Source organism: Diabrotica virgifera, chromosome 1 (assembly GCF_917563875.1).
Source record: "Diabrotica virgifera virgifera chromosome 1, PGI_DIABVI_V3a".
NCBI classification, from domain to species: Eukaryota; Metazoa; Arthropoda; class Insecta; order Coleoptera; family Chrysomelidae; genus Diabrotica; species Diabrotica virgifera.
In genome coordinates this window covers 285,700,066-285,718,677 of record NC_065443.1, presented here as the reverse complement: position 1 = coordinate 285,718,677, position 18,612 = coordinate 285,700,066, and the positions used below count along the sequence as shown (strand labels likewise).

The following is an 18,612-nucleotide window of genomic DNA, read 5'->3' as shown; positions in this document are numbered from 1 at the left end:
GTAGAAAAAAATTGAAATACGACTTACAACTTGTTAACCACACTGTATATTTATTTTATATTTAACACCGGATATTTTTTAAGGTATCCAATCATTTAATTTATTTACGGTTATAAAAAATCCAGGGCCGGATTAAAAATATTGGAAAAATGTTCTGACCCAAAAAAAACACTATGTGCATTAAATTTTTTATTTGCATTTGAAAATAAGATAAAAAACTAAATTTGGTGGTATACTTTGAGTTTTCGGCAAAATGATTTTTTGGGGTAAAATTTGGAATTTGAATTCTGAAATTATGTGAATTGCGAGAGCTCGAAGTAAAAAAAATTAAAATGTGACCTAATTTTAATTAATAGCATTATTTAATCTAAATTGGTAAACTGTTAACATTTAGTATTTTTTTATTGTGGCGACAAATAATTCATAACAAATATTGACCTTTAACTAATCAATAAATAATAAAAATTCTCCAAAAAAATACATAACTGAAATCAACAAATTATCTTAAAAATTAAAAAAACAGAAAAAAAAATTGCTGAAAAATAACGTTTGGATATCTAAAATCTAAAGTTTATAAAGAGAAAATACATAGTAGGGATGAACTTCTTGACCGGATTCGAGACTCCTTCCAAGAAATGAAGAATAACCCTGACGAGATTAGGAAGTCACTCAGAAAAATTAATAACAAAAAGGGAAAGACTTTGTATTTCACAAGGTGGTGGCCATTTTGAACAATTACTATAGTTTTGATATGTTATTTTTTGGAAAAGTTTTTCTGTTTTTTTTTAATTTTTCAGATAGGTAGTTCGTTGATTAAAGTTACCTATGTTTTTTTGTGGAATCTATAATTTATTCATTAATTAAAGGTGAATATTTATTATGAAATATTTGTGGCCATAATAAAAAATACTGAAATGTTGTTAACATTATACCAATTTAGATTAAATAATGGTATTAATTAAAGTTAAGTCACATTTTAATTTTTTACTTCAAGCTCTCGCAATTCACATAATTTCAGAATTCAAATTCAAAATTTTACCAGAAAAATCATTTTCCCGAAAATTCAAAATATACCACTAAATTTGTTTTGCATTTCCCTTTTAAATGAAAAATTCATTTAAAAAAAAATAATGTACAGGGCTTTTTTTGGGTCGGAACCTTTTTCCAATATTTTTTAATCCGGCACTGAATTTTTTTATAATTGTAAATAAATTAATTGATTGGTCACCTTAAATAATATTCAGTATTAAATATAAAATAAATATACAGTGTGTTTAACAAGTTATAAGTCGTATTTCAATTTTTTTTTTCTACTTAGAGCTTTCTCAAATCACATAATTTCAGAATTCAAATTCAAAATTTGACCAGAAAAATCATTTTGCCGAAAATTCAAAGTATACCACTAAATTTAATTTTTCATCCTATTTTCAAATACAAAATCTATTTAAAAAAAATTAATGTACAGGGTGTTTTTTTTGGGTCGGAAAAATTTTCCAATATTTTTTAGTTAGGACCTGGATTTTTTACAATTTTAAATAAACTAAAATGAATAACCATTTTCAATTTCGTTGCAAAACGAAAATACAGCCGAACCATATTCTAGTCCAATCAGAGAGTGCAGCAAGCACCTCTACCGGTTACGAAACTTATTAGTCTCTCATCAGGAGGCACATATGCTGCTCTCTCTGATTCATCCAAAACAAACCCCCAGCGTGCAGTCCCGGATTGCAACGAACGAAATGGCATAGATGCCCTAGCGGCAACTGCTAGCAAAAAGACTAAGCTTTCACTCTAATGGCATATAAAACAACATATTGCTATTCTACATCCCACCAGAATGAAAACAATGGGAACCTTCTCTGGCTACACCTCCGAGGCTTCTACAATTTGCAAGCCATACGAATGCTGAGACTAAGGAAGATGAGGGAATTCCACAATTTACAATTCACGTCCCATCTGCTCAGCGCGGTAAAGTTCCAACGAGAATGGTTCCCTTCATACTCCAATCAGAGTAAATGTAAATCAAAAATGAATAACCATTTTCAATTTCGTTGCAAAACGAAAATACAGCCGAACCATATTCTAGTCCAATCAGAGAGTGCAGCAAGCACCTCTACCGGTTTCGAAACTTATTAGTCTCTCATCAGGAGGCACATATGCTGCTCTCTCTGATTCAACCAAAACAAACCCCCAGCGTGCAGTCCCGGATTGCAACGGACGAAATGGCATAGATGCCCTAGCGGCAACTGCTAGCAAAAAGACTAAGTTTTCACTCTAATGGCATATAAAGCAACATATTGCTATTCTACATCCCACCAGAATGAAAACAATGGGAACCTTCTCTGGTTACACCTCTGAGGCTTCTACAATTTACAAGCCATACGGATGCTGAGACTAAGGAAGATAAGGGTATTCCACAATTTACAATTCACGTCCCATCTGCTCAGCCCGGTAAAGTTTCAACGAGAATGGTTCCCTTCATACTCCAATCAGAGTAAATGTAAATCAAAAATGAATAACCATTTTCAATTTCGTTGCAAAACGAAAATACAGCCGAACCATATTCTAGTCCAATCAGAGAGTGCAGCAAGCACCTCTACCGGTTTCGAAACTTATTAGGCTCTCATCAGGAGGCACATATGCTGCTCTCTCTGATTAAACCAAAACAAACCCCCAGAGTGCAGTCCCGGATTGCAACGAACGAAATGGCATAGATGCCCTAGCGGCAACTGCTAGCAAAAAGACTAAATTTTCACTCTAATGGCAAATAAAACAACATATTGCTATTCTACATCCTACCAGAATGAAAACAATGGGAACCTTCTCTGGTTACACCTCCGAGGCTTCTACAATTTGCAAGCCATACGGATGCTGAGACTAAGGAAGATGAGGGAATTCCATAATTTACAATTCACGTCCCATCTGCTCAGCGCGGTAGAGTTCCAACGAGAATGGTTCCCTTCACACTCCAATCAGGAGGTGTAACCAGAGAAGGTTCCCATTGTTTTCATTCTGGTGGGATGTGGAATAGCAATATGTTGTTTTATATGTCATTAGAGTGAAAACTTAGTCTTTTTGCTAGCAGTTGCCGCTAGGGCATCTATGCCATTTCGTTCGTTGCAATCCGGGACTGCACGCTGGGGGTTTGTTTTGGTTGAATCAGAGAGAGCAACATATGTGCCTCCTGATGAGAGCCTAATAAGTTTCGAAACCGGTAGAGGTGCTTGCTGCACTCTCTGATTGGACTAGAATATGGTTCGGCTGTATTTTCGTTTTGCAACGAAATTGAAAATGGTTATTCATTTTTGATTTACATTTACTCTGATTGGAGTATGAAGGGAACCATTCTCGTTGGAACTTTACCGCGCTGAGCAGATGGGACGTGAATTGTAAATTGTGGAATTCCCTCATCTTCCTTAGTCTCAGCATCCGTATGACTTACAAATTGTAGAAGCCTCGGAGGTGTAACCAGAGAAGGTTCCCATTGTTTTCATTCTGGTGGGATGTAGAAAAGCAATATGTTGTTTTATATGCCATTAGAGTGAAAACTTAGTCTTTTTAAATAAACTAATTTATTGTACACCTTAAATAATATTTGCGTGCCAAATATAAAATAAATATACAGTGTGATTAAAAAGTTATGAACCAAGTAAAAAATGGCAAAATAGATAAAACACCCAGTATCTTTGTTCTTAAGTAAGTAAGACCGATTAAGTATGGTATTTTTGAGACCGCGTAAGTGTCCTCTTTCTAAAGTTAACGTATGTTACTTTCCCAATAAAACACCCTGTATATTAGATGCACCACGTTTTCTCTTTTCAATTTCCAAACATTAATTTGCTATGTTTTTTTGCAGTTCGTATTTTAGTCCTTATTTTCTAGAATAGTTATTGTACCAATTATTTATTCTAACTCTAAATTTTGATATTTTTAGGATTAAAATGTGTACTGACGTTAATTATGAGGATATGAACACAGCTCACCACGAAATGGGACACATAGAGTACTTTTTACAGTACCGCGATCAGCCTACTCCATACCGGACTGGAGCTAATAATGGTATTTTAATGCAAAACGCCAAATGTGTTTGGACAGTTTCTAATTTTTATTTTGTAGCATTTCACGAAGCTGTTGGAGACCTGATTTCTTTATCATTCAGTTCCACCAAACATTTGCGGAAAATTGGACTAATAACATCCAAAACTGATAACAATGAACAGATTCTCAACAACTTATACAAGGTTAGTTTTTCTTTTTCTTCTTTAAGTGATGCCTGCTAATCGGAGGTTAGATATCATCATTACTATCTTTAATCGATCTAGCGCTGATCTGACGAGTTCTATAGAACTGCATTCAAATCAGTCCCTTAAAATCTTAAACCGTGACATTCTACTTCTTTCTATACTACTTCCTTCTCTTATTTCATATCGCTGTTCCCTCATTACGTGTCCCAGATATTGTAACATTAATATTTTTATTGTGTTAATTTTTCATATTCTTTGCCCATTTCTCGCAACACTTCCTTGTTCGTTTTTTTTTCTTTGTCCATCGAGTCCATCCTATTCTAAGCATCCTTCAGTAACTCTACACTCTGGGCCGAAATAAAGGAGTAAATTTTTTAATTGAAAATAACTTTTTTGTTTTTCGAGTGATTTAATTTCTTTTTGCAGAGCTAATAGCCTAACATGTCCCCAATAAGACTGCAAATTTGGAGGCAAAAATAACCGATAGGGTCGGACTTACAAAACAATTTATGTAACCGTGCATTTGAGCTCGTGGCAAATAAAAACTGTCTTAGGTAAAATTGAACTGACAAGCTCTTTTGGTAGGTTATCTGTCCAGAACACATCAGTAAAACGGAAATTTTTCAGAGTTACCGGATTCGCAAAATATCATTGTTTTATTAAATTAGGAAAATATAATATTTTAACAAATAACACATTTATGAAAGCAGTTTAATAATTTTAAAACTTAGTCTAAAATATTACGAATGTGGCCACCATTATTGTTTACCACTTCTTGAAGTTGTCTGCTCCATAAATTGTTAGCCTCATTTATTACACCCTGTTCAAAATTGTTCCAAACAAACTGCATTCTTTATTTGAGCTGTTCGACGGTTTCAAATTGTTGTCCGTCATACAAATTTTGTTCGAAAATTCCCCAAATTGAATAGTCAATCGGATTTAATTCTGGGCTGTTAGGTGGCCACATCCCTGGCTCAATATAGTCCGGGCAATTTTCACTCAAGAATATCCTTGTATTGTGGGAAGTGTACGAAGGAACACTATCCTGCTGGAAAGTGTAATCATAACATACTTCTTCAAATTCAGGTAATAGGTGCTGCAAGATTTGTTCTTGATATGTTTCGGAATTAAGCTTTACCCCAGCATCAACAAAAAACAGGCGATACTTTCCCAACATGGATACTGCAATAGAGACCACTACACTTTTTGAGAAATGACTTTTTTAAAAGATTCTCTAGAGGAATTTCTCTTAAATTGTACGTTATTTTGGGTATTTTTTGGAGGCCATAAATAAAACATTTTTTTCATCTGAAAACCATATTTTTCTAATGTCTGCACGAGAACGGAATCTTCTTAGTAGCAAATTACATCTTTCCAGTCGTTTTTCTGTTACATTGGCAGTACGTCTTTGACAGTAAACTTTTTTGAATACTTTAATACGGCAATCTTCTTTAATGATTCTTCCAACTAATGTGCGGGAAATCCTAGTTTTTTTGCGATTTTTCTTGTTCCAACAGATTGGCCAGGTTGCAAATTTCCTAAAGCAACCCTTATTCTAGCAATATTTTCTTCAATTCTTGAGCTTTGCTTCCTACCTCTTCCACTTTTATGTTCAATAGACCCATGGGTTTCCCTTAGATGTCTTAAGAACTTTCCTATCGTTCCAATATGCCATTTTTTCTCAGAAAATGCATTTACAATTTTTCTTGCACCATAATTATATTTTTAACGGTAATATTTAATTAATGTTCTGTCTTCTTTGCTTAAAAGTGGCATTATGAACTGGCCAATTTTCTTATTTATCTATAAATGTCAAACAAATTCCGTGACAACCTAATGAGTCATGGCTTACCAAGTAAAATTGACATATTTGAGCGTTTGAGAAATTTTTAAGATATTTAATAAAAATTACTGCTACTAAGAGGCAAAAATGATGGAAAATATGTAATTCAGTGTTAAGAGGGCTTCGTTCTGGTGAACATATGTATTAGAAAAGTACTAGAACAAGATTTCCTAATTTAAGTAAAAAAATGATATTTTACAAATTCGGGATTTTTTTAAATATTATGGTGAAGGCGTGTTCTGAACATTATTTAAATAGAAAAATTATAATTTGCGAATCCGGTAATTTTGAAAAACTTTCTCTTTACTGAAGTGTTCTGGATAGTTAACCTACCAAAAGAGCATATCAGTTCAATTTTAGCTCAGACAGTTTTCATTTGCAACGAGCTCAAATGCACCGTTACATACATTTTTTATAAGTCCGACCCTGTACGTTATTTTTGCTTCCAAATTTGCAATCATGTTGAGGACTTGCTAGGCTATTATAGGTCTGGATTCCGCGTATGAAAAAAAAGTTGATTAATAGCAAGCTGACAATTTGTTAATAGCTTAATGGTGTCTAGTCGGACAAACTTTGATATATTGGAACACTGGAACAGGGGAAGTTTTAATTGTGGAACAGGTTAAAAATTTGAAACGGTCAGACCACGAAAACGGCACATGTATTTTGTCCGACAGAACAGACTTAAACTCTTCGAACAGAGATTAAACTCTCATGCAAAAATCAGACTGCTATTTATCACCAAATGGGCGTTTTAATGAGTGGAACATGTAGTATATGTCAAATGACAGGAATTATGACAGGTGATAAATAGCAGTCTGATTTTTGCATGAGAGTTTAATCTCTATTCGGAGAGTTTAACTCTGTTCTGTCGGAAAAAATAAATGTGCCGTTTTCGTGGTCTGACCGTTCCAAATTTTTAACCTATTCCACAATTAAAACTGCCCCTGTTCCAGTGTTCCCATATATCAAAGTTTATCCGACTAGACACCCTTAAGCTATTAACAGATTTTCAGCTTGCTATTAATCAATTTTTTTTTCATACGCGGGATCCAGACCTATTAGCCCTGCAAAAATAAATTAAATCTCCCAAAAAATAAAAAGTTATTTTCAACTAAAAAATTTACTCCTTTATTTCGGCCCACAGTGTATATTTCAATTGACTGTACATAGCTTATTTATGTTCTCTTGCTTCAATGCCCATAGACCGATCAAATAAAATTACAATACATGTAAATCAAAATGTAATCCCGTACAGGTTGGAATACATTTGTTATCAAAGTTTAGGTCCAAACAAAAGATATTTTCAAGAAAGTATATGATTCATATGAGGGGATCATTGTTTAAATAACTAAAAAGTTACACTTTTATAAAAAAGAACTTTTTATAATAAAACGTTTTTATTATTTATAGGACCCAATATAAAATTATTTTGTTGTTTGAATTTCTAGTCACAAAAGAATTTTGTAATCGACTTTAAACTCATATAAATCAAAGAAAACTCCGATCCACTACTTTATAAAATTAGAGCTCAGAGCACGCATATTTAACACAAAAAAGGCCACAGCATAAAATCCACAGAATATAACACTGTGTTGAAATCTAAAACTGCTAGAGCTAATTACATGAAAATCTTAGACGAAGTATTACCAAACGTCTATGAAAATTTAAGTATAGAAGAGCATTATTATTAGTCCGTTCTTTAACGGTAAAATATTGCAAAACCTCTAAATTTTAAAGAACCGCTTGGATTGACATTAAATTTGGCATACACATAGCTAACAAGTCAAAGAAAAAAGTGATATTGTGCCGATATGTGCTTTTGGCTCGGGGGTGCTTTTCACCCCCTCTTGGGGGTAAAAAAGTATTCGTCCAAAGTAAGTCCGGAAATTGATAAACTGACTAATTTTAAGTAACTTTTATTCTATAGAGTTTTTTCACTAAGTCAATACTTTTTGAGTTATTTGCCAGTGAATATGTTCATTTTTTCAACAAAATAACCACAATTTTAGACGGTTTTTTTGCAAATAACTCAAATAGTACGTATTTTGTCGGAAAAACATTCTTAGCAAAAATATAGCCTGTAAAAAATTTAAAAATATGGTGTAAATATCACGTTTCTTTACCTAGTAGAAGCAGAGTTATAGCTAATTAAAAATAGGTTAATATTCGTCAAATTCCAAATGGAATACTTTAACGTGAAATAACCAAAAATGAAGCACATTTCGGGGAAAACTTATCACAACTTATTTAAGGTGTTTAAAAAAGCTTCATTTTTGTTTTATAAAAAAAATTCTAGCATCAAAAGTAAACAAGTTACGCTCAAAATAATGTTAGTCCCTTTTTTTTGGTAAAAAAATCGGGAAAATCACCCCCTAGTTAGTATCTCAAATGTACTTAATCGTTACAACTTCACAAGTTTCTTGACCCGTGTATGTATTGTTTATATGATCTGTAAGTTTCATCGGTTCAAAGTCCTTATTTTTGAAAGGGCTGCAGTTAAAGGGGTTGAACGAGTCACTCATCACGAATGTATGCAAATTTAGAAATACCAAATCTCAATCAATTTTTGTCTAACAGAAAGGCAAAAAAATGATATTCAGAAAAGAAATGCTGACATTTTTTGTGTTTCGAGATTTTTGGTATCTCTAACAATTTTTATTTTGAAAAAAAGCATATTTTTCAAAATTAAAATTTTAAAAATTTTTAATTTAAAACCAAATTTTTTCCAAAATAAGCACCTTGAATCGATGAAACTTACAGATCATATAAACACAACATAATTAAAATAATTTGTGGAGCCGTAACGATTAATTTCATTTAAGTTGCTAATTAGGGGGTGGTCTTCCCGATTTTTTTTACCAAAACAAAAGCAACCAACTTTATTTTGAGCGTAACTTGCTTAATTTTAATGCTAGAAACTTTTTATAAAAACAGAAATAAAGCTTTTTTAAACACTTTAAAAAAAATTATAATGGGTTTTCCCCAAAAAGTGCTTAATTTTTTGGATATTTCATTGAAATTTGGTGAATATGAATCTATTTTTCATTGGCTATAACTTTGGTTTTACGAAGTCCAGAGACCTAACGCGTACACCATTTTTTTTACTTTTTTACATGCTATGTTTTTGCTAAGAACGTTTTTTTCGACAAAGTACTTACTTTTTTAGTTATTTGCGAAAAACCGTCTAAAAAGTGGTTATTTTGTTAAAAAATGAACATATTCACTCGCAAATAACTCGAAAAGTGTTGACTTGGCGAAAAAGCTCTATGGAACAAAAGTTACTTAAAATTAGTCAGTTTATCCATTTCCGGACTTATTTTAGACTTATATTTTTTCGCACCCAATAGGGGGGAAAGTCACCCCCAGGGCAAAAGCACAAATCGGCACAATATCACTTTTTTTCTTTGACATGTAAGCTATGCTTATGCCAAATTTCATGTCAATCCAAGCGGTTCTTATTTAGAGCAAAAACCGTGAAATAATGGACTATATGGACTAAATGTAAAAAAGCCATGCACACAGCCATACGAAATTATCGCGAGACGAACTGTCACGGCGATATAACGAGAACCAACACATTGGTGTGGTGCGACGATATCTCGCAGCGACAGTTAATACTGCATTATATTTTATTAACGCAGCCGGCTGCGTTTTCTGTCGTTGTAATATAGTTTTTTAACCAATTATGGGATATATCAGATTTTTATTAAGTGTAGCAAACACACGCTAAACACAGTTACTCGAAATAACATAGTGCAGTTTACCTCCGAGATCCAGATTATAATTCCAAAAATTACACTAGTATAAAAAAGTACTTTTTATAATACCACGGTTGTTAAAAATGACATATGTAATAATTAACTTATAAAATATGAATTTTAAGTATATTAACTTTTAATTATGACATAATTGTAATACATTGTATTAAATTTTTTTTAAAAAAACTAAGCAACAGCAGGTTGCGAACTCAGGACCACCCGATCTCCCGTCTAACGCTCTACCACTGAGCTACCATCTATCGATGTCTTAACTTAGTATGTTAAAATGGAATTCAAATGTCATAGCATTAGTCACATTTTTGAAATAGTTTGAAATTTAAAAAAAATGGCATATTATACAGTATGTCCCTGTAAGTTGTATCCATATGAAAAACTTTTTTATTATTAATTTTACGAAAAAACGGTATTCTTTATAAAAAGCTCTGCTTGGTCCAAAACCTAAAATTTAACCATCAAATATCAAATTTTTTGAATAATATACGAGGTATGTCAAAAAGTTTGAATTTCACTCAAGAGTAAAGTAGCATTATTTTTCTCAATATTGAAAATTGCTATTATGAAAAGTTGTTTGGAATTAAAAACTATATTCTAGTATGCAATTTCATCCTTCTAATCGAAAATTTTTTTTTGAAAAATTTTGGATAACTAACATTATTTTCAGTTATTTTAATTCAGATAACTCTTTTATTATTAATTTTACGAAAAAAAAAATGATTCTTAATAAAAAGTTCTGCCCGGTCTAAAACCTTAAATACAACCATCTTATGTTAAATTTTATTAATTTTATACGAGGTATGTCAAAAAATATGAATTTCGCTGTAAAGATGAAGATAAAATATGAAGAGTAAAATACGTTTATTTTTCACAATAGCGAAAATTGTTATCACGAAAAGTTATTTAGAATTAAAAACTATGTTTCATTGTGTAATTACATCCTTTTAATTGAAATATTCTGAACTATAAAGGTACATTACTTTTGATCTAAATTTATCTTGTTTGACATGCCTCGTATAAAATTGATAAAATTTCATATAAGAAAGTTGTATTTTAGGTTTTAGACTATCCAGAACTTTTTATTAAAAATCACTTTTTTTCGTAAAATTAATAATAAAAGAGTTATCAGAATTGAAATAACTGAAAATAATGTTAGTTATCCATAATTAAAAAAAAAAATTTCAATTAGAAGGATGTAATTGCATATTAGAATATAGTTTTTAATTCCAAACAACTTTTCATAATAGCAATATTCAATATTGTGAAAAATAAAGCTACTTTACTCTTGAGTGAAAATCAAACTTTTTGACATACCTCGTATAATATTAAAAAAAAATTGATATTTGATGGTTAAATCTTAGGTTTTGGTCTATGCAGAGCTTTTTATGAAGAATAACTTTTTTCTGCAAAATTAATAATAAAAAAGTTTTCCATATGGATACAACGTATAATAATTAACTTTATATTATATTATATAATATACCTCGACACCGTAAGGTACAAGAGGACGGCTTAAGTAAGTAAGTAAGTAAGTATATAATAAAATATGAATGTTAAGTATATTAACTTTTAATTATGTATTAAAAAGATTAAAAAAGGTAAGCAACACAGGTTTCGAACTCAGGACCTCTCGATCTCCGGTCTAACGCTCTACCACTGAGCTACCATCTATGGATGTCTTAACTTACGTTAAAATGGAATTCAAATGTCATAACATTAGTCACATTTTTAAAATAGTTTGAAATTAAAAAAAATCGATTTATCCATATAATAGCAGTTAAATATTGCATTGTTAGCCAGCTCGGAGCTATTCTGAAAATTTCAGGTACCTAGGTAGCATAGAACTCTTTTTAAAATGGATTAAAAAATTTGCGGAGACCGTGACACCGACCAAGCCAAGTATATAAAAACGTTTTAAAATGGATAATTTTTGCACAAAATTTACTATTTTAACTGATGCGGTAATTCGTGTTTTTATTAAGAGGATCGGTACGTTTTTTCGGCTGCAATGCTATTCAAATGGGGATTAATTTTTTTCGAATTCTGAGAAAACTAATAGGTATTTTTAAAAAATTTAAACGCAGAATGAAAGATTACGTTATTAGCGAGGGCCGAAAGTACCTCAGAACTTCTATGATGTTTATTTTAATAAGTTACAGGGGTGAAAAACTAAGAGAAAATTTAGTGTTATTTTTAATTTCAAATATCTCATTCAAAATCAACTTTTTATTTATTCTAAGGGACTTTCGGCCCTCGGTAATAATTTAGTCTTTCATTTTGCGTTTAGATTTTTCAAAAATATTCATTGGTTCTTTCAGGATTCGAAAAAAATGAACACAATGTCCGTGGTAATACTTTCCAAATCTATCTTTTTCATACAACGCCCTTAGTCGAATAGAATATTGTCAGTCAGAGACTGAAAATCAGTGACAATTTTAAATAATTATTTGACATGAATCGGGAATATTTTTAGTTGTTGATTAAATAATATTGATATATAGTGTATTTGATAAATAATTGATTTAAGAGGTGAACTTTATATAAAGTTATTTATTGTGTATTATTTATGGAAGATAGAAGCAGAGAATACATTAAGATATATTCTATGATCCAAGTATTTTGTTGTTAAAAATGTTCAAAATTGTAAGTGTTCCATAGTAACAACATATTATTAAAAAATCACTTTAACACTTTTCCTCTTTTCTCGATTGAGTTTAGTTTTTGTTGTAGGTACATATAAATTATTACAATCACTGAATACCTAGCTAGTGAAAAAATTAGCACATTTATTAACTGAATTAATAATTTGCAATTATACAAAAAATAACAGTCCATAACATTCAAAAGCCATCCCTTTAAGCTAGTTATGACATTGTCAAGTAGAATGACATTCTAGTAATATGTACATATCCATACCAGTGTGAATTTTACTACACGTAATTTGTCATGTAAAGACAGAAGAGGTAGGGATAGCCGTAAAATATTTTGCGAATTATGTACCCATAGCCTTAAGGATTTTACAATTTTTTTCTGCAAAGATTAAGAAACAGTATTTTATATGAGACTTGCTAAATTAAATTTAACCCTTAATTTATTTAAATAATTGTAAATCAAAATTGAAAAACAAATTTCCAAAAAAATATTATTTGCAATATAAATAAGCTCTATAAAATATTTTGTTTCACAGCAAAAATGGTGCGCTATAATATCACTAAAAATTTACAAAAAAATTGGTCCATCAGTATTGAGTGGTTTATGAGATATTTAATTTGTTTATAAAAAATTATTATTTTTTCAATTGCAAAAACGCGGTTGTTACCGGTAGAGTATACAAGTTTTTAAGGTCCCATTTGTTTTGCTTTTATATATGTTTTCGATAAGTCTATTGACAAATCAAAATTTCAATTAAACACCCTTCCAAAATGGCGTTTGAAAATTGGTGTAATTTGTTTGAAATTTATTTTTTTAATAACATCGCCGGGATTAAAAATATTAAAATTATTTTTCGATTTTCGCATTCTTGGTCATTTTTGACATATCCACAAAAGAATAAAAATTTTCTAGAAGCATATTTGGCGAGAGAGCTTTCCCAGATTAAAAATTTATAATTTGTTTATTTACCAATATTAACATTCTAAAGCTCGTGAGTACATCTATCAACCCTACTACTCAACAATGTCATTTAAACACATAGGTAATCAAAATTGTAGAATATTTAAAAAAATTATGAACCTATTTCGGGATTTTTTTCCAAAATCGTCCATTCTTGAGAAAATGAATTTATTCCTACCTTTACGTGCTCATTGTATATTTTAATATTGTACAAAGCCAAAAGTTTTTAAGAAATTTTTAATGCCAATTCAGTATTATCTTGTTAATTTTTTTATAAAAAATGTTTTGTGTAAATTTTTATTTATCACATTTAGAGAAAAAAATTTGAAAAAAAAATATTTACAACAAATTGTCGAATATTTATTGTTAAAAGTGTCATTTAGATGTTACTATTTTTATAAGTTACCATAAAATAAAAAAGCATTGAAATTGGTCCATTATTAACGAAGATATTGCAAAGCACTACTGCACCACTCTTCATGCAAAAAGTTTTCAGTTAAGGTCGCTACGAAAATCATTATTTTTTTAAATATTCTAAAATTTTAACTCTATGTATAAATGACATTCTTAAGTAGTAGGGTTGATAGATGTACTCACGAACTTTAAAATGTTAACATTGATAAATAAACAAATGTGAATTTTTAATCATCAACAAATCACAGCAACTTGTCATCACAACTAGTTGCTGTGACTTATCGCTGTGTCTGAACGACGCTTTATGTATGTTTGTTTGTATATTAATTTTCTTAATTATTATCATAAATTTAGTCTTTGTCCATATTTTTTACAAAAACTATCTGTTTTGTTTAGTAGTAGTTGGAGTTGTTTGGCAGAGCTTTCCATAATCACGGTGTCATCTGCATATCTCATGTTGTTAATTATTCTTCCGTTAATTATTATTACTTCAGTTTAAGATCGTAATGCTTCTTCAAAAAGATGGATTCTCCATATAAATTGCATAAGAGTTATTTATATAATAATAGTTTTTTTTATATATAGCAACTAAATATTTAGACTTAAATTCATTTTATCGTTTTTAGATTGGTTTAAAAAAAATCGCATTCTTGCCATTCGGATACTTGATCGACTTGTGGCGATGGGATATCTTTGCAGGAAAAACTACTCCTGAAAACTACAACTGTAAGTGGTGGGAACTAAGGGAAAAATACCAAGGAATTGAACCTCCAGTTGATCGGTCTGAAGAAGATTTTGATCCAGCTGCAAAGTACCACGTAGTTGCAGACGTTTCGTATCTCAGGTAGGTACGATAAAAAATTGAAGGACCATCATTATTGAGTACTTTTTTTGAAATTGAGATTTTTTAACTTTTATTTATTTGCAGGTACTTCATAAGCTTCGTCATTCAGTTCCAGTTCCATAAAGCTGTGTGCGAAAAAGCAGGAGAATATGAGCCAAATAATCCTAAAAAACCTTTACATGAATGTGATATTTATCAGAATACTGATGCTGGTAACGCTCTTAAGTAAGTAAACACTACACAATAAGAAACATGTTTTTCTCTTCTTATCGTGGATGTAACTCTGCATCTGCGCATCCTTTGCATATAAGTAGTTTTCAATTTTTAAGATTTGTTTTAATTTAATCTGTACTTCTGTTCTTCTCCTTTGAGTACCGTGCCCAAAGTTTAGGCATGGGTAGCTTCCATGGAAATTTGCCGATATTGTTCTCGATCTTGTGCGGCATGTAACAAAATTCATCTACTGATAAGCCAGTGCATTGACGAAGGTGTCGGAGCCATGAATATTATTTCTTCCTACTAATTTTTCTTTTTCCCTGGATCTTTGCGTTGGGTATAACTGCAGTATCCAGTATCTGCTACCTATCATTATATGCTTCAGATATTGTTTTCACTTTTATATCATCTTCGTTAAGTAACCTTCTCCTTTACCTATTCTGTTTAAGGCTTTTATATCTGCAATGCATTGAACCCATATTTTGATCATTCCACGATATGACCGCATCTCGAAGGCCTCTAATTTGTTCATCATATGGACAAGCGCCAACTCGCAACTTTTAATAACAAACATTTTCAAATCAAAATTTACACCGACCAATTCGTGACTTTTCTGCTACCCGACCCTCTCAACTCTAAACTTTCTACAGGTGAATTCGAAACCATTGATTAAATCTAATACCTCATATAGTTAGGTTAAAAGGTAAGAAATAAATTGAACAGTAACGGATTAAGCCCACACGGGGCCTACAGAAAATGTGAGCAAATTGTTCTTGGTTTGCTTAAAAGCATGTAATATGTATCTAAACTTACGTGCATGGAAATCGGCCCACTTAAAAATTTGGTCATTTTTGATGTCTCATATTTCCTAAACCTTTTGGCAGATTTAAGTGATTTCTCGAACTTATTATAGCCTGATTCTTTATCAATACCACTGTAATAATATTGTTGCTAAACAGGTAAATTTTCATTGTATATCAGGTGTATCAATCAATCCGTGTTTTTTTCTCAAATTTCGCATCACCCTATGGAATATTCTAGCATTTATAAAATACTGAAATTAAAACCCAACTGTAGCCTCAGATTTTCTTAACATTAAGTTGGACAATAAAAAAGTTAGGTACTTTAACAACTAGACATGTTCTTCATCAATACACGGTGTTTCTAAATAAGTGCGACAAACTTTAAGGGGTAATTCTGCATGAAAAAATAATGACAGTTGGCTTTATAAACGTATGTCCGCAAATGTTTCGTTTCCGAGATACGGGATGTTGAATTTTTTCTTACAAACTGACGATTTATTTATTGCTTTAAAACCAGTTGAAATATGCAAATGAAATTTGGTAGGTTTTAAGAGATTGTTATTGCGGATTTTTTGGCATAAAATTAAGAATTTTATAAATATAGTAATGAAACACAGACTTACTCACAATCATTTAATTATACTTTGACGACCGGTTTCGATCTCTACAATATACAGATCATCTTCAGGTCGGCGTTACAAGTAGTTAAATGATGCCGTTACAAGGATTGCGTTGCAACTTAGTTGTTGTCATATTAGTACGTCCAAATTATGCTAATTGGTTTGTTGGGATAGTGATAGGGTAAACAGACATGTTACGTAGGTTAAAACACAGTAAGATTTCGAATTTGGAATGGATCCTGAAGGAAGATGCGTATGTGAAACGGGTGATGTTTTGTTCGAATGGAGAAAGACAATGCTCCAGGAGTTGCGTATTAATTGTAGCAAAGTATGAAATGTTATTCTAGGCTCTTGTATAAATGTGATGGTCTTAGCTCGTAGATGTTATACGATGCGGGCAGAGGTCAAAGCATAGGAAATGACAAATAGGAAATTGTTGTCATAAATTAATCTAATTTAAGATATGTTGTTCTCAGTAAATTAACTGAGGGATGTCATAAGTATAATAATATCATAATATTATGAAGTAGTAAGTGCCATACACTGTGAAACTATGAAGTGTATAGAAATTATAGGAAAGCTAAAAAAACCTTTTAAAAAACCTTTTACCAATAAAAAACCTTTTACCAATAATTGTTATGTCTTTGTGCTTTTAAACCCTATGTGTTATGTGTTAATTTATTTATTTAGTTAAAAACTATTCTCAAGTAAGTGCCTACACCCTTCCATTAATATTTCGTTTCTTTCTTTTTCTTTGTACATATCCCATTATACAATAGCTCAAACAAAATAATCTTTAATTTTATCAATTTCTTACCTTTTTCAATTTTTCAATTTAAAGTTTCTTAACCGATGTTTTGATAATAATATTTTTTTTTTTTTTTTTTCATTTTTTTTTTTCATTTTTTTTTTTTTTTTTTTTTTTTTTTTCATTTTTTTTTTCATTTTTTTTTTTTTCATTTTTTTTTTTTTTTTTCATTTAACTAACTAGCTTTTCTATAATTTCTATACACTTCATAGTTTCACAGTGTATGGCACTTACTACTTCATAATATTATGATATTATTATACTTATGACATCCCTCAGTTAATTTACTGAGAACAACATATCTTAAATTAGATTAATTTATGACAACAATTTCCTATTTGTCATTTCCTATGCTTTGACCTCTGCCCGCATCGTATAACATCTACGAGCTAAGACCATCACATTTATACAAGAGCCTAGAATAACATTTCATACTTTGCTACAATTAATACGCAACTCCTGGAGCATTGTCTTTCTCCATTCGAACAAAACATCACCCGTTTCACATACGCATCTTCCTTCAGGATCCATTCCAAATTCGAAATCTTACTGTGTTTTAACCTACGTAACATGTCTGTTTACCCTATCACTATCCCAACAAACCAATTAGCATAATTTGGACGTACTAATATGACAACAACTAAGTTGCAACGCAATCCTTGTAACGGCATCATTTAACTACTTGTAACGCCGACCTGAAGATGATCTGTATATTGTAGAGATCGAAACCGGTCGTCAAAGTATAATTAAATGATTGTGAGTAAGTCTGTGTTTCATTACTATATTTAATATGGACTCACATATGCAACCCATTCAATATTTAAGAATTTTATATTCACCATTAGCGTGCATCAGAGTTGGGTCGGATACTGAAAAAAAGTATCCGGATACCGGATACGGATACTCAAAATGTGTCCGGATACTTTTTAAAAAAGACGAACACTTTCATTTAAAAATGTATTCGGATACAAGTATCCGGATATTTTTTTCGGATACTTCCTAGGATACTTTGAAGGATACTTTTTTTAAGAAGGACATAAATTATTAGTATTAGAACTATGTGATGTGCATGTATTTTAATGTAATATAAATAATAAAATTACATTAAATGATGGAGAAAGAAATCAGAAAGTACTCAAAAAATTGTTTATTGCTTATGAATAATAAAACTACAACATAAACTTATAAGGAAACATTAAATTAAAATAAAAACGTACTAATACAGAAAGTATTCCAATTGCTGGCGAAGTCAGAAGTGAAGTGCCTTTGAATTTGCCTTTGTAAGTACCAATACCTCAAAGTGTTCATCGCTTAAAGCTTTTCTTTTAGCCGTATCAATCATAGTTGCAAAAGAGAAAAGTCTTTCATCTGATGCTGACGAAGGTAAGCATGTGTTGTACTTTATTGACACCCTTTTTAAGATTGGGTATTC

General features: G+C 31.0%; 1 protein-coding gene across 1 annotated transcript in view; it reads left to right on the top strand.

Annotated features, from left to right (window-relative positions):
* Window positions 1–18,612, top strand: part of LOC126893467 (angiotensin-converting enzyme-like) — a 245,854-nt gene that overhangs the window by 126,414 nt on the left and 100,828 nt on the right. Inside the window, exons 16-19 of the mRNA XM_050663701.1 lie at window positions 3,935–4,059; window positions 4,117–4,241; window positions 14,516–14,733; window positions 14,818–14,958. Coding sequence (XP_050519658.1) covers window positions 3,935–4,059; window positions 4,117–4,241; window positions 14,516–14,733; window positions 14,818–14,958 — 609 coding nt within the window. The remainder of the gene's footprint in view (window positions 1–3,934; window positions 4,060–4,116; window positions 4,242–14,515; window positions 14,734–14,817; window positions 14,959–18,612) is intronic.